Genomic DNA, 16,766 nt, shown 5'->3' on the forward strand with positions numbered 1-16,766 from the left:
CGATTTTTTGTCACTGTTTTGAGAAAAGGAATCCAATTGGTTATGATATGAGTGGTTAATTAATTTCATGTGGTTTTGGCTCAGGTACTGTGTTTTAGCAAATGGACCATAAAGCAGATTTAGTTATTTATTCCCCAATGATAAAGTTCTGTAAATGTCACATTAATTCACGTACATTGTGGCACAAACACTCCTATGTTGTGTGTTATAGAAGAAGAGGGGTTCTTCAGTAAAATGTGAAATTTCCCAAGTGCTTTCCTTAATCAGTTTTCTCTCAAAGTAAAACTGACACTTTAATTGAATCCTCTTGTGGGAGGTAGACGAAATTGTTCAAATTCCTTGAATCCTTCATCCATGTATATGACCAGAGAAAATATTGTTGCATGATTTTGTTTTGAAAACTATTATGTCACAGAAATTCCCAAACTGTCTTTGTTTTGTTTTTTTAAACATTATATAACAAGCAATTTGTAATGTGCTATTCAAAGACAGTTTCTTACTAAAATATTATATGCATTTTGACATCAGCCTGTCATGGCCAATGCCAAAGTCATGGGGAAGGTTTTCTTTTGTTTGTTTTAGTGTTTTAATTCAAAGCATCTAACTTTCTTGCCTTTAAAATGTCAGCATCTGTATACAATCACTGATGTCAAATATTGAAATATTATTTGTTTCCTTTGAAGAGTCCAATCTGTTTTTATGTTGTTTTCATAAATCTGATGGTTCAAATGACTGATGAGGTAGAAATTTTAGGAATAAGTGGGGAACAAGGAGAACTATCAACAAATAAGACTGTAAATGAAATGAAAAAAGGAGGAAGTAATCATATAAATTTTCTCCAATGAAAGCTTCTGTTAAAAAATTCTAATGTGTTTCATCCTACCAAAATAATAATCTGGACTACAATCTGTTAGAAAAATTAGCTCTTCTTTAAAAAGTGTTAAATGTGAATAGATAGATAGATAGATAGATAGATAGATAGATAGATAGATAGATAGATAGATAGATAGATAGATAGATAGATAGATAGATATTGTTTTCAGATTTGAAACAGGGAAGAGGAAGAATCTTTTGAAAAGAAGTCTAATTATCTTCTTAATTTCTCTCCATTGATTAATATAGCTATCCTGGACTTTTGGTAGTACCTCAGGCTGTGCAGGACAGCAGTTTGCACAGGGTAGCTCGTTGTTATCGTCATAATCGCCTGCCAGTTGTCTGCTGGAAAAACTCAAAAATCAGTACTCTGCTGCTGAGAGCTGGGGGCTTCCATGGAAAGGGAGTTGTTGGCCTCTTCAAACCTCAAAATACACATACTGCAGGTGAGCCGAATTGCTGGCAGGAGGATAAAAATCAGTGATTTTTTTAATAGGAGCATTTTTTTTATTTAAATCAGATTTTTTATTTAAATCGGATTTTTTCTGATAAAATGTTTTTTGAGGAATAAACCTATCTAAGGATAGTTTTTAATTAAGATACATTAAAGCTCAAAGATATCTCATCATAGAATAGGGATTATAAATTCTAATTATATAATATGAGACAACATATCCATGTAATATTTAAGACAAATTTTGTAAATGAGTTCCAATAGTTCATGGATTAGGGACCCCATCTTATGGGGTTCCAGAGGCTTCTGTACAGATTAGGTTAATCTTTCTGCCTACACAATGGTACTCAATGCTCAGTCTACAGGATGACATCAGAGATGCTTAGGTTTGAATTTCTCAAATTGTGGGTTTATGTCTCCAGAGATAACATGCTTGTTAACAGTAAAAATGTTTTAAATAAATAAATAATATAGAGAGGTGAGAAATAAGGGTATGTCTACACTACAGCGCTAATTCGAACTAACGGATCCAGACTAAAAAACTAGTTCGAATTAGCGTTTTGCTAATTCGAACTAGCATGTCCACACAGAGTGGACCCTGAACCGGGGTTAAGGATGGCCGGAAGCAGTGCCGGCAGCACATCAGATGAGGACTTAGAGCATGGAGCTGCTGTCTCAGGCTAGCTGAGGGCTGTGCTTAAAGGGACCCGACCCCCACCCCGGACAGACAGTTCTCAGGGGTGCCCTGCTTGCAAAGCAGTCCTGGCTTGGAGTGCCCGGAGTACCCACACTGGGCACATCACAGCACTCGGTCATCAGACCGGCTGCACTTGCCGCAGGCTGCCATCTGCGGAGAGGGGGCAATTGGGGGGCTGCAGGAGAGCTTCCACCCCCAGAAGCGCGCAGAGCCAGCCCAGTCCTCCCCATCGGGGGCTCGTACCCCATTCCTCCCTCACCACCTTCCACTTACCCCTCCCTAGCCCCCCTTCCTGATGTACAAAATAAAGGACAATTGTGTTCAAAAATGGAATCTGTCTTTATTGAACAAAACTGGGGGAGACTAGGAAAAGGAGGTGGGAGAGGGGAAGAGAGAGGGTGGGAGAGGGGAGGGCAACTAAAATGATCAGGGGTTTGGAACAGGTCCCATATGAAGAGAGGCTAAAGAGACTGGGACTTTTCAGCTTAGAAAAGAGGAGATGGAGGGGGGATATGATAGAGGTCTATAAAAGCATGAGTGGGGTGGAGAGGGTGCATACAGAAAAGTTCGTCATTAGTTCCCATAATAGAAGGACTAGAGGACACCAAAGGAAAGGAATGGGTAGCAGGCTTCAAACTAATAACAGAAAGTTGTTCTTCACAGAGCAAATAGTCAACCTGTGGAACTCCTTGCTGCAGGAGGCTGTGAAGGCTACAACTAGAACAGAGTTTAAAGAGAAGTGAGATCAATTCATGGAGGTTGGGTCCATGGAGTGGTATTAGCCACGGGGTAGGAGTGGTGTCCCTACCCGAAGTTTGTGGAAGGCTGGAGAGGGATGGCACGAGACAAATGGCTTGGTCACTGTCTTTGGTCCATCCCCTCCAAGGTCCCTAGGGTAGGCCGCTGTCGGCAGACAGGATACTGGGCTAGATGGACCTCTGGTCTGACCCAGTACAGCCATTGTAAGCTCAGGGCTCAGGGTTGGGGGTCTCAGTGGACCACCTTGATTTTCATGCAAACCTGCTCCTGGGTGGCCAGGCTGGCAGCTCTCCTGCCCTAGACGGCCGCTTTCCTGTGCCTAGTGCGGAGGTCGTGGACAAAGTCCACGATGTCTGCACTGGACCAGGCAGGTGCCTGCCTCTTGCGGTCCTGGGCAAGCTCCTGGGAGCCGCCAGCCTGGTCCCGGGAAGAAGGGGAGGGCTGGGGGGCATCAGGTGGCTGGCTCAAGCCGTGCCAGGTGCAGGGTCTGCTGGCTGGGTGCTGGCAGGCTTGCACCTGGCACGGGCATCGTAGCCAGCCCATGCCCTTTTAAGGGCTCCGGGGCCGGGAGGGGGGCAATAGAGTTTCCCTGGTGTTGGCCAGAGTGGCCACCAGAGAAAGCTGGGGAGGGCTAGCCTCCCACTAGTTCGAATTAAGGGGCCACACACCCCTTAATTCGAACTAGTAAGTTCGAACTAGGCTTAGTCCTCGTGGAATGAGGTTTACCTAGTTCGAACTAAGCGCTCCGCTAGTTTGAATTAAGTTCGAACTAGCGGAGTGCTAGTGTAGTGCCTATCAAAGTTAATTCGAACTAACGTCCGTTAGTTTGAATTAACTTTGTAGTGTAGACATACCCTAGCGGACCTCAAGCCTATTGTGCTTCTGCAAATTTGTGTACACAGAATCAAACCCTTACCTCTCTCTAAAGTGCAAAGTTTCAAAAAGTTCAATGAATACAAAATTGTTGGGAATGGAATAGATCGGGACAAGGAGAAATTTGGAGGTCAAGTAAGAACGAGCGACAATCAATAGAAACAAAAGTGAAACTGTTTGAACAGCATATGCCAGAGTGCTTGAGGTCTTTCTAAGTAGCCTTCCTTGATTTGAGAGCTACCATACTGTTCTCTCACTAGAAGAGAAAACTTATAATGGCAGTAAGCCATAAAAGAGACCCAGTTTGGGAATATTTTAATGAAGTTCCTGTACCTGTGTATAAGACAAGCATGTGTGCAAAATGCAAACAGTGCAACAAAGAAATGCAAGGCCTGGTTGCCTAAATGAAACAACATCATGAGAAGTGTTCCTTGTCAGGAAGAAGATGCATTGAAAATAGTGAAAGGAACATGTCTGAACATGCAGGATCTTCAGGTAGGTAAACTTTTTTATGTCATACTTCTGTGTTAAGGACTGCCTGTCTTCCTTCTGGGCTATTCTTGAATTCTCATTTTTGAGGAAAACATTTGGGGTATGTCTAGACTACAGGCTTCTGTCGACAGAAGTTTTGCCTCACATAGCCCTGTGTTGCCTCACATAGCCCTGGTCCAAGAAACTTTTTCCCGCCTAGGACTCATGCTGAACGAGAAAAAGTCAGTCCTCGACTCCACGCAAGTTATAGAGTTTGTAGGGGCAAGGCTGGATGCCATGACAGGTTGGGCATCCCTGCCAAGTGCCAGGTTTGTGACAATGAGGGATATCATTCTGTGGCTGCACCTCTGACCACAGCAAAAAACTGCATGAGACTTCTGGGCCATATGGCAGCCTGCACGTATGTAGTTCAGTACACCAGGCTACACCTGCGCTCATTTCAGGGCTGGTTAGCGAGGTACTTCAGGCCAGCTTGTGATCACATCAACATGTTGGTGACCATCCCACTAGAGGTCCTGTCTACCCTGGACTGTTGGCTGCAGGAAAGGGACGTGTGTGGAGGAGTCCCCTTTGGCCAGCAGCAGCCCTTGGTGCAGTTGGTGTTCTGTACCTTGGTACCTTTGGTGGTCTGAATTGTCAGTGTCAGCGTCGTCTGGCCCAGGACCTCTACTCCGTCGTTCATGACAAACTTTCGGCTGCGTGCGTAACAATCGGTACTCCCTTTATCTAGGACGCACTTTGGTCAACACGGGAGATCTCTGAGAGGCCCCGGAAACAACAGATGCAGGCAAGGTTTGAAATCAATCGAGCAAGTTTATTGTCAAATGCGAAGCTCTACCAGTTGGTAACAGAGATCAGTACAATGTTACACCACTGAGCACTATGGCCCATGTTGACAAGGTACCAACACCGGGCAGGCCTATTGCCATATAACAGATATTAAAAGCAGTTAGTCAAAGTTAAGCTACTGTGCATTCTGTAAGTATAGGCAGAAACACCTGCCGTTCAGGCACCTAGTGCACCCCCCTCCAAAAGTCAGCCAGAGAGCACCCTTTGCGGTATCCTTTTATAGACAGGTATAAACAACTTACATCACTTCTTTACGTACCAGGTTACCACCCTCTGTTGCCTAGTTACCACCCCTCACCTTACAGAAGGGGGGCTTACTATCCTTCATGCTGGCAATTCTGACCTGGTCCTGAACCTAGGTTGGTATGTGCATTAGTTTTTGGGGAGTCTTTGTACCAAGACATTTCTTATTAAGATTTTCTGTTACTCTCCTTTGGCTTACAGTTTGTACCCAGTGCCTCCCTGTGTCCTTCCATGCTCGACCTAACTTCCACAATTACACAGTTATCAGTAGGGCCTCTTTCTTGGCTCCTGTGTTACTGAACCAAAGTCTTGCTCACTAGATTGCAGGCCTGTTGCTGTTTTCTTGTTACAGGCCTCTATTTAGGCCTGCTGACTCCATATTCCTGACCCTCAACTTACTACAACAGACACCTCCGACATGGGATAGGAAGCCCACCTGGCTGACCTACAGATGCAGGGTATATGGTGCCAAGCAGAGCGGTCACTGCATATCAATGTCTGGGAGCTGAGGACAGTTCATCTGGCATGTCAGGCATTCCAGCCTTGGCTGAGGGGCAATTGTGTCTCAGTCCCGATGGACAACACAACAGTGATGTTTTATTTCAATTGACAAGGTGGTGCTCAATCCTCTCCTCTCTGTCAGGTCCCTCTGGGACCTCTGCATCACACAAGGGATCCACCGTCAGGCCTCCTACTACCGGGGACTCTAAACACCCTGGCGGACAGTCTCAGCAGGACATTTTCTGCCCACAAATGGTCCCTCGGGGATGATGTGACCCACCATCTTTTCTGCAGGTGGAGAACTCCCCACCTAGACCTGTTCACCTCAGATACCAACAGGAAGTGTGGCTGATTGTGCTCTTACCTGCTCTAGTTCCCCAGGGTCAATGCAGGATGTCATGTTAATGGGCTGGCCCCCTGTATGCATTCCCACCTTTCTCACTCATGCATGAGGTCTTCCTGAGGGTGCAGAGATACAGGCCAGGTGATTCTGGTGGCCCTAAAGTGGCTGAGGCAGCACTGGTATACCACTCTGGTGTCGCTGTCAGTGGAAGACCTCATCTCCCTGCCGCTTCTGCCAGACTTGTTGATGCAGGAGCTGGATCAGGGTCACCTGTGCCACCCAAATCTGCAATCCCTCCACCTCACAGCCAGGAAGATCCGTGGTTGAGGAGTGGGGAACTTCTATGTTCGGACCAGGTTAGACGGGTACTGCTGGAAAGTAGGAAGCTTTCCACGAGGGCATCTTATAGGGCCAAATGGAAGAGGTCCTCGGGCTGGGCAGCCCAGAAGGGAATAGAACCCTTTCAGGCTCATATCCCTCTGATTCTGGACCACCTCCTTGAGCTTAAGCAGCAAGGGTTGTCCATCTCCTCAGTGCAGGTACATTTGGCTGCCATTACAGCATTTCACCCTGGGGATGGGAAAGGGTCTGGGTTCACCAATATGGTAGTGAAGTGTTTCCGGAAGGGTCTGGACAGGCTCTATCCCCAGATTAGAGAGCTGGTCCCCCAGTGGGACCTAAATCTCATGCTCAAGGGGCTCATGTGTGCCCTCCCACCCCCATTTGAGCCAATAGCCATGTGTTCGCTGTCCCACCTTTCATGGAAGGTGGCCTTCCTTGTGGCGATCACATCAGCCAGGAGTCGGCCCTGTGCCTGTCCTCATGGATCACGGCATGTATTAAGGCATGTTATGACCTAATGGGGAAACCGGCCCCTCTTTATCAGGGCCCATTCTACCAGGGCACAGTCCTCTAAGGCGTTCCTAGCACAGGTTCCGATATTAGACATGTGTAGGGTAGCTACCTGGTCATCAGTCCATACCTTTACTAACCACTATGCAATCGCTCAGCAGGCTAGAGAGGATGCAGCCATTGGCTGAGTGGTGTTGCAGTTGATTTCCTACTAGGTTCTGAATTCCATGGGATTCAGCTTGGGAATCACCTCGGTGGAATGGACATAAGCAAGCCCTCGAAGAAGAAAAAAGGTTACTCATCTTGTAACGTATTCTTTGAGATGTGTTGCTCATGTCTATTCCAAATCCCGCCCACCTCCCCTTTATCAGAAAGTCTGGCAAGAAGGAACTGAGGCGGTGGCAAGCCAGCAGTGGCATATATGTGCGTGTATAGCAGCGCCACTGCATGGGTCTCCCTGACTGGCCCAACAGGTACTGCTAAAGGTAAGGTGGAATGGACATAAGTAACACATCTTGAAGAACAACAGTTACAAAATAAGTAACCATTTTTTACAAAACCACAGTATATTACCTGTAGCTAAAAGGGGGGAAAAAGTCCTTAATCCAAAAACAGCCATCGATATGTTTGTGGTAAAAACCGGCAGATTACAAAAAGAGGTAATTGATTAAAAGATTGCCAGCTGTTTATGAAACAAACTCTCCTTTCCATATAATTGAGAACCCACGCTTCATTAACATGGTTCAAGATACAGTCCACTCGACAGAGCAGATGTTACAGGCAAATAGCTGGATTGCTAGGGGGTAAAGCTGTTAACCTGAGTCTTGATGGGTATGTCTACACTACCCCGCTAGTTCAAACTAGTGGGGTAATGTAGGCATACCGCACTTGCAAATGAAGCCCAGGATTTGAATTTCCCGGGCTTCATTTGCATAAGCGGGGAGCCGCCATTTTTAAAACCCCGCTGGTTCGAACCCCGTGCAGCACGGCTACACGGGGCATGAACTAGGTAGTTCGAACTAGGCTTCCTACCGTTACTCCTCATTTCACTCCTCACTACCTAGTTCGTGCCCTGTGTAGCTGCGCTGCACGGGGTTCGAACCAGCTGGGTTTTAAAAATGGCGTCTCCCCGCTTATGCAAATGAAGCCCGGGAAATTCAAATCCCGGGCTTCATTTGCAAGTGCGGTATGCCTACATTACCCTCCTAGTTCGAACTAGGAGGGTAGTGTAGACATACCCGATGAGTGGAGCAGTGTCCACAATGATCCTGTTGCATGTGTTTGTGTGACAACAGAAGAAGGGAATGTCTTCCTATAGAAACAATTGATACACCAGGAAATGGAAATGTGCACACTGCAGAATACTCACAAGAAGTAGCAGTATAAAGTATAACAAGTGCTTGAAAAAAAATTCAATGTCTAGTATGCAGCTTGGACACAATGCTGCAAATGAATCCAATATGAGAAGAAAGTTACAAGAAAGTTAAGAGAGTCACAAGTTAATAACTTATGTTTGCAGTGCTCATTTGCTGCATCTCCTAGCCAAAGACTTCAGTCAGTGCTCCAGAAACAAAGGCTAATGTTGAAATTGCAGAATACTTTCGTAACCACCGCATGGCAGAAGCTGCTCTGAAAAAAGTGAGAGGAATGAAGCTTTCTCTCCCACAAGACATGCAATGGAACTCAGTAGTGGACTGTTTTGAGCAGTATGTCAAGAACTGACCTAATCTGATGAGAGTTGATGAACAAAATCATGAAAAGAATAGATGGCACTGTCACAGCCAAAATTCTCAACGTTGGGCTTAAGAGAAATGTTGAACACTTGCAAAGTACCCTGAAGCCTATTTCTGTAGGCTTGAACAAAATGCAGAGATATGGCTGTTTTATTGTGATGCTATTGAAACTTTGAAGGAATTGAGTGAGATCTTAAAAAGAGAAATATGCAAAGACAGTGTTAAATTATAAGCATTAAAAATGAATGGAACAAGCACTATCTACAGCTTATTTTCTAGCAAATATTCTCAATACTTGGTACAGGGTCAAACCTTAACAGCTGAAGAAGAGGAGTTGGTTATGACAGGGGTATCCAGCAATCATCCCTCCATAATTCCAACTATAATAAACTAAGGGTGAACCATTAAAGAAATATGTGTTTGCTGATGATGTTTAAAAGAAAGTCACACAAGGGAACTGGTGGAAATCATGTAAGCACTTGGATTCAGAGACTCTTTAAGTGACAATCTAGCTTTTAACAGAAGTAACTTTTTCTGCTGATGTAGGAAGAATATTTTTCTTCCTTTGGACTAAATCATTCCAAATTGAAAAATCATTAGGGACCTGAAAAAAGCAGGAAAGCTTTTCCAGATAATGAACAAACAGGAAAATGAAGGTGAAAATGACTGTGTGCAATGCAATATTGGCAGAAGACAATATTTTAAGTTTGTCATGTTGACGTGGCTGATGTAGTCAATTTAATTTTGGGTTTTTTTAAAATTAATTTAACTATGTTAGTTAAAAACAATTGTAATAAAAACAAACCTGATTTTAAAAAACTTGAACGTTTAACTAAATTAAAAAATTCTTATGCTTGTTTTGTTAAAATATTGTATGTTTGCTGTTGAAGAAAAAATCCAGAGTACATGATTTTGCTGTTTTATTTAAATAAAATAGTTTTCAGTGTCTGTCTGGTGATGTTCTTCTCCTAATACAGGATGGTGCGAAAATCATCCAGATGTTAGGGTGCATCTAGACAGAACCCTTATCTCATAATTAGCACAACTTGAGGAGCTTATTTCAAATGCAAAATAATGCTCTATTTTGAGACATCCCTTAATCTGTGTGGAATGAGGGTTACAGGGACACCAGAATAGTGCGCCCGTTATTTCAAAATCTATTTTGAAATAACAGATGCGTGTAAAAGACGGTATCCCAAAATAGCTTTGCTGTCTAGACATACCCTTAATGATTAACCTGTTGAATTAGAGATAGCTTATCTCTCAAGACTTCATAAATATCTGCTTCAATTACCTTCAGTAAATGAAATAACCATTCATTTTCTGATATATCTGTAAAGCTAATCTAAATCTATGTATAATACAGCAATAATTTAATCTATTTTGTACTTTTAGGGCCTCCTAATTTAGAATCTTCAAGCAGCATAGAACAGGAGAAATATCTGCAAGCCTTACTCAATGCAGTTTCCAGCCACTGTAAAATAAACGGCAGTAATACTCTCACCGTCAGACCAACAATTGCTTTGTCTCCAGGTAAAAGTGTTCTTTTCTGTAACTAAAATGAAGAAAAGTAAAACCACTGTGGTAGTCTCTGTGTTAGACTCTTTTACTCCTTCAGTATGACTTTTTAATGTTACAGCTTCTGAAAATCTTATTCACTCTAATTTTTGCAACTGAGTTTTCTATAGTGTTGAGAATGTTGAAAGTTAAATTATTCTTCAGAACAATGTCAGTCAGGCCAAATTTGTAGCTAAATTTGGTGATCATAATTTTGTATTATTTGGCACATTATTTCACTGTATCTCAACCACGAGTTGCACCAGAGGGATTACAAAAGGAAATCCAAAGAGTTGCAAGGTATTAAAAATGTTGTTATAACTCTATAGCAAAGAAAATAAGATTTTCAAAATTACTTCAGGGCAGCCAATACCTTGACATTTTGTGAGCTCCAGTGTAGTAATAGTAATTGTATAGTATAAGTTTATAATTATTCTCCTTAATATATTTTAGTCTTTTAATATTAAATGTAAGGAGGTTGCAAAAAATTTTTGCTTCAAATGAGGGGTCACCAATCTGAAAAGGTTGAGAAACACTGCTCTATTTTATATAGCATGAAAATTTGCAAATGTGTTACAAGTTGATCCTACATGAATATATTTATATGTATCTATAAAAGTAGTGGAAAGTGCACAAGCAATGGTTCTTTCATTGTTTTACCCAGTCAGAATGAATTTTAATTTTTTCTAGGTATAATTTTGGTTAAATAAATTGAAAATTCTTGCAGTTCGCTCTAGTTTAGATATAACAAGTAAAATCACTATGAAGTTTGTCAATATTCTATTTCAGTTATCATATGATATAACCTGATAGGTTTTATATAAAGCTAACTCAATTAGCATCTTAGGGTATGTCTACACAGCAACATCATTTTGAAATAACTAGCGTTATTTTGAAATAACGTAGTCCACATTTTTACACAGCAGGCAGTTATTTTGAAATAATGTCAACATACTGTCAAGCTGGAGGACTTCTTACTCTGACTCTTCTAACCCTCATTGTCCAAGGAGTAAGGGAAGTCGGAGGAAGAGTGCTCTATTTCAAAATAAGTGCTGTGTAGATGCTCCCAATTTTGAAATAAGCTATGCAATTGACGTAACTCAATTTGCGTAGCTTATTTTGAGTTAAGTCCTGCTATGTAGATGCACCCTTAGAAACAAGTTTGTCTACTTGGCTTTGATCAGTTGGTGGAATTGATTTAGTGTATCCAAATAATGGTGTAGTTTTTTTTGCAAAGTAACATTGTCCCAAATTTGTGCCTGCTTTGCTTCATTTATCATTAAACACTTTGATTGCATTAGCCATATCTAACCCTCCATATTGTTGCAAATGTACACATTATTTCTAAAAACAAGTTTAAGACACTCTGAAATTACAAAAATGGCAGCAGTTAAGATATGTTAACCACGAAAAGAACATTTTTGTCATTTGAATAATGTTAGTCTGAATGACAATATATTCTTTAATCCTCTATTCTTTTTGACTAACTTTAGGCACTGAAAAGAGGGCTTCAAGAATGTCCACTGTGGTTAAACAAGTAGTGCCAGGCAATTTGGATGTAAATCTATCCAGTAGCTTTGCTCGAGGAGGTTAGTAAGACTAGCTCAAAGACTAAGCATTAATGTAAACTGAAACGTATAATAAAATGTTAGCAGTGAAATAAAAACAATTAGTTTATACTTTAATTAATTGCATTATAAAATAATAAAATACATATTAGAATTCTTTAATTCATCAGCCACACATGGAGTTAAAACATGTGTCTTGTATTGCCTAATTAAGTAAATGATCATTAATTAACAGAATATTGTTAGTAATTGAACAAGCTCAGACTTGCATAGAGTTGTAAATGAGTAATTCTATAGAACCCTAACATTACAGATCAACATAATGGTTGGTAAAGATTCTTTGATACCTTGTGAATATACAAATGGATGCATCTGCATGAGGAAAATTAAGGACAGATTAGGACAATCAGTATTGGAATGGGTTGTACAGATAGGCCGCTTCAATTGAGGATGAGCTTACTGAGTCTGAAGTTACTTCCAGCTGCCATTTTTACTTTGTGAGATGTGTACATGAAGTTTTGTTTAAAAAAATACTAATACAATAAAAAAGCTTTACTAATTTGGTACTTAGAGAGCCTACATGTCTGGGAGTTGGCCTTGGGCTGCTGCTAAGAGGCAGAGACAATGTTTTTTATTTGTGAGGAATGAAATCAGAGTTTTTTGACTTTTCTCCTTTGAGCTAATCATTCTGAATTTATTTTGAACAACGGCTGCCTAAATCTGTGCACTGAAATGCATTTTATGTTTTTAGACTTGGGTAAGGAAGCAAGGATTTTTGCTAGTGATCCCAATTCTGTACCCAGTATCTGGTACTGAGAAAGTGTTTGGGTTGCAGTCACCACCTGTAGCCACTGAAGATTGCTGCTTGGCAGCCAGAGATTGTTTTTCTTGTATCATTCTTAGGGTACATCTAGACTGTGAGGATTTTTTTCCGATACTTTTGTCAGAAGAGGCTTTTTGTCAGACTGAGCCAAATTTCAGGGAAAAAAATTCGAAAGCCCCCTTCTTCCTTGTGGAACGAGGAATACAGAGGCCTCCGAAAGAGTGCGTTTGCTCTTCCGCAAAAAAAAAGTGGAAGAGCAAACACGTTCCCGGGACGTGGCAGTTTTTTCAGGATACCTCCTGTACCCAAAAAAACCCTGCAGACTAGCCATACCCTTACTTATGGCTTCCACCAGTTCCCATAGCCACCCAGTCACCCAACTGTGAAACAGCCACTCAGCAGTTCCTCCAACTCGCTCTTTGCAGGAGAAAAGGAGAGAGGAAGCACCAGACTGTTGTTGAGGAAAGAACTTCACGAGTGCAGGACAGGGAAATAACTTTGTGTGAAAGAGAGATGCTCAGAAGCAGTAGAGAAAGAGAATAGAAGAGGGGGTCTCATGGAGGTGTGGTAAATGGAAAAGATCTACATGGGGAAAAGAAACACATAGCTGTGTAAGAGGAAGTGAAATGATGGACACAGCAAAGAAAAGCAGAGGGACAGATGAGGGGAAAAAACCTCATGGGCTATAGGATGAGCAAAAATTAGGGAAAATTAGGGAAAATGTCATGGAAGAGGAAGTTTTGTGCAGCTCAATATGTGACAATTTATAGCAAAATATTTATGTAACTAATGTGCATGTTTGCTAATGATTTTCCTATAAAATTAAACTTCAGCTTCTGGTGAAGTTCCACTAGCTTCAAATTAATAGAATCATAGAACCATAGAGCTGGAAGAGACCTCAGAAAGTCATCAAGTCCAGCCCCCTGCTCTAGGCAGGACCAATCCCAACTAAATCAACCCGGCCAGGGCTTTGTCAAGCTGAGACTTAAACACCTCCACTACTTCACTAGATAACCCATTCCAGTACTTGACTACCCTCCTAGTGAAATAGTTTTTCCTAATATCCAACCTGGACCTGTCCCACCACAACTTCAGACCATTGCTCCTTGTTCTGCCATCTGTCATTACTGAGAACAGCCTCTCTCCATCCTCTTTGGAACCTCCCTTCAGTAAGTTGAAGGCTGCTATCAAATCCCCCCTCACTCTTCGCTTCTGCAGACTAAACAGACTCCCTCATAAGTCATATGCTCCAGCCCCCTAATCATTTTAGTTGCCCTCCGCTAGACCCTCTCCAATGCGTCCACATCCTTTTTGTAGTGGGGGGCCCAGAACTGGACACAATACTCCAGATGTGGCCTCACCAGAGCCGAATAAAGTGGAATAATGACATCTCTGGATCTGCTGGCAATGCTCCTCTTAATGCAACCTAATATGCCATTAGCCTTCTTGGCTACAAGGGCACACTGTTGACTCATATCCAGCTTCTCATCCACTGTATGCCCCAGGTCCAACTCCCTCAGCCAATGCTCCTCATAATGCAATGCTCCTCTTAATGCAACCTAATATGCCATTAGCCCTCTTGGCTACAAGGGCACACTGTTGACACATATCCAGCTTCTCATCCACTGTATGCCCCAGGTCCAACTCCCTCAGCCTCTCCTCATAAGTCATATGCTCCAGCCCCCTAATCTGCTGGCAATGCTCCTCTTAATGCAATGCGTCCAACCTAATATGCCATTAGCCTTCTTGGCTACAAGGGCACACTGTTGACTCATATCCAGCTTCTCATCCACTGTATGCCCCAGGTCCAACTCCCTCAGCCAATGCTCCTCTTAATGCAATGCTCCTCTTAATGCAATGCGTCCTTAATGCAATGCTCCTCTTAATGCAATGCGTCCTTAATGCAATGCGTCCTTAATGCAAGGGCACACTGTTGACTCATATCCAGCTTCTCATCCACTGTATGCCCCAGGTCCAACTCCCTCAGCCAATGCTCCTCTTAATGCAATGCGTCCAACCTAATATGCCATTAGCCTTCTTGGCTACAAGGGCACACTGTTGACTCATGTCCAGCTTCTCATCCACTGTATGCCCCAGGTCCACCTAATATGCCATTAGCCCTCTTGGCTACAAGGGCTCACTGTTGACTCATATGCAGCTTCTCATCCACTGTATGCCCCAGGTCCAAATCCCTCAGCCAATGCTCCTCTTAATGCAATGCGTCCTTAATGCAATGCGTCCTTAATGCAAGGGCACACTGTTGACTCATATCCACTGTATGCCCCAGGTCCTTTTCTGCAGAACTACTACTTAACTGGTTGGTCCCCAGCTTGTAACTATGCTTGGGATTCTTCCGTTCCAAGTGCAGAACTCTGCACTTGTCCTTGTTGAACCTCATCAGATTTCTTGTGGCCCAATCCTCCAATTTGTCTAAGTTACTCTGGACCCTATCTCTGTCCTCAAGCGTATCTACCTCTCCCCCTAGCTTAGTGTCATCTGCGAACTTGCTGAGGGTGCAATCAATCCCCTCATCCAGATCATTAATAAAGATATTGAACAAAACCGGTCCTAGAACTGAACCTTGTGGCACTCCGCTAGAAAACGACCGCCATCCTGACATCGAGCCGTTGATCACTACCCCCTGAGCCCGGCCTTCTAGCCATCTTTCTATCCATCTTACCGTCCATTTACCCAATCCACATTCCCTTAACTTGCTGGCAAGAATATTGTGGGAGACCGTATCAAAAGCCTTGCTAAAGTCAAGGTATATAACATCCACTGACTTTCCCATGTCCACAGAGCCAGTTACCTCATCATAGAAGCTAATCAGTTTGGTCAGACACGACTTGCCCTTTGTGAATCCATGCTGACTATTCCTGAGCACATTTCTCTCATCCAAGTGCCTCAAAATGGATTCCTTAAGGATCCCTTCCATGATTTTTCCAGGAACTGAAGTAAGACTGACCGGCCTATAGTTCCCTGGATCATCCTTTTTCCCTTTTTAGAAGATGGGCACTACATTTGCCTTTTTCCTATCATCCGGGATTTCTCCTTATCTCCACGACTTTTCAAAGATAATAGCCAAAGGCTCCTCAATGACATTTGCCAACTCCCTCAGTACCCTCGGATGCATTAAGTCCGAACCCATGAATTCGTGTACATTTAGCTTTTCTAAATAATTCTTAACCTCTTCTTTACCCACCAAGGGCTGTCCATCTTCATCCCATCTTATGTCACTTAGCGCGCAAGTCCAGGAGCAGACCTTGTCCGTGAATACAGAGGCAAAGAAAGCATTGAGTACTTGAGCTTTCCGCACATCATCTGTCACTAGGTTACCTCCTTCATCCATTAGGGGCCCCACACCCTCTCTGATCATCTTCTTCTTGTTAAAATGCCTGTAGAAACCTTTCTTGTTATTCTTCACATCCTTAGCCAGTCGCAATTCCATTTGCGCTTTTGCCTTCCTGATAACACCCCAGCATTCTCGAACTATACATTTAAACTCCTCTTTGGTCATTTGTCCAAGTTTCCACTTTTTGTAAGCTTCCTTTTTGTGCTTAAGTTCACCAAGGATTTCCCCTGTAAGCCAATCCGGTCTCCTACCATGTTTGCCTCTCTTGCTACGCATCGGGATGGTTTCTTTCTGTACCTTCAATAAGGCTTCTTTAAAATACTGCCAGCTGTCCTGGACTCCTTTCCCCTTCATGTTAGCATCCCAGAGGATTCTGCCCATCAGATATCTGAGGGAGTCAAAATCTGCTTTAGAAGTCCAAGGTGTGTATTTTACTACTCTCTTTTCTTCTTTTAGTCAGGATCCTGAAATCTACCATCTTATGATCACTGCTTCCCAGTTTGTCACGTACCTATACTTCCCCTATTAGTTCCTCCCTGTTTGTGAGCAGAAGGTCAAACTGTGCATGGCCCCTGGTCGGATCCTTCAGCACTTGTGTCAAGAAATTATCCCCAACATTCTCCAAAAACTTCCTGGATTGCCTGTGTACTGCTGCATAGGTTTCCCAACAGATGTCAGGGTGATTAAAGTCCCCCACGAGAACCAGGGCCTGCGATCTGGAAGATTCGCTCAGTTGTCCGAAGACAGCCTCATCTACCTCATCCACCTGATTCAGGGCCTGTAGCAGACACCAACCA

At 42.9% G+C, this 16,766-nt stretch overlaps 1 protein-coding gene across 11 annotated transcripts in view; it reads left to right on the forward strand.

Annotated features, from left to right (window-relative positions):
* Positions 1 to 16,766, forward strand: part of SBF2 (SET binding factor 2) — a 639,223-nt gene that overhangs the window by 528,987 nt on the left and 93,470 nt on the right. For 8 of the 11 annotated variants that reach the window (XM_006129312.5, XM_006129315.5, XM_025187865.3 and 5 more), the window contains 4 exons: positions 1,123 to 1,319; positions 4,095 to 4,151; positions 10,065 to 10,202; positions 11,720 to 11,815. In XM_006129312.5, coding sequence (XP_006129374.2) covers positions 1,123 to 1,319; positions 4,095 to 4,151; positions 10,065 to 10,202; positions 11,720 to 11,815 — 488 coding nt within the window. The remainder of the gene's footprint in view (positions 1 to 1,122; positions 1,320 to 4,094; positions 4,152 to 10,064; positions 10,203 to 11,719; positions 11,816 to 16,766) is intronic. The other 3 variants (XM_006129314.5, XM_006129313.5, XM_006129316.5) reach the window with 3 other exon arrangements.

This window comes from Pelodiscus sinensis, chromosome 5 (assembly GCF_052426305.1).
Source record: "Pelodiscus sinensis isolate ZL-2025 chromosome 5, ASM5242630v1, whole genome shotgun sequence".
Lineage (NCBI taxonomy): Eukaryota > Metazoa > Chordata > Testudines > Trionychidae > Pelodiscus > Pelodiscus sinensis.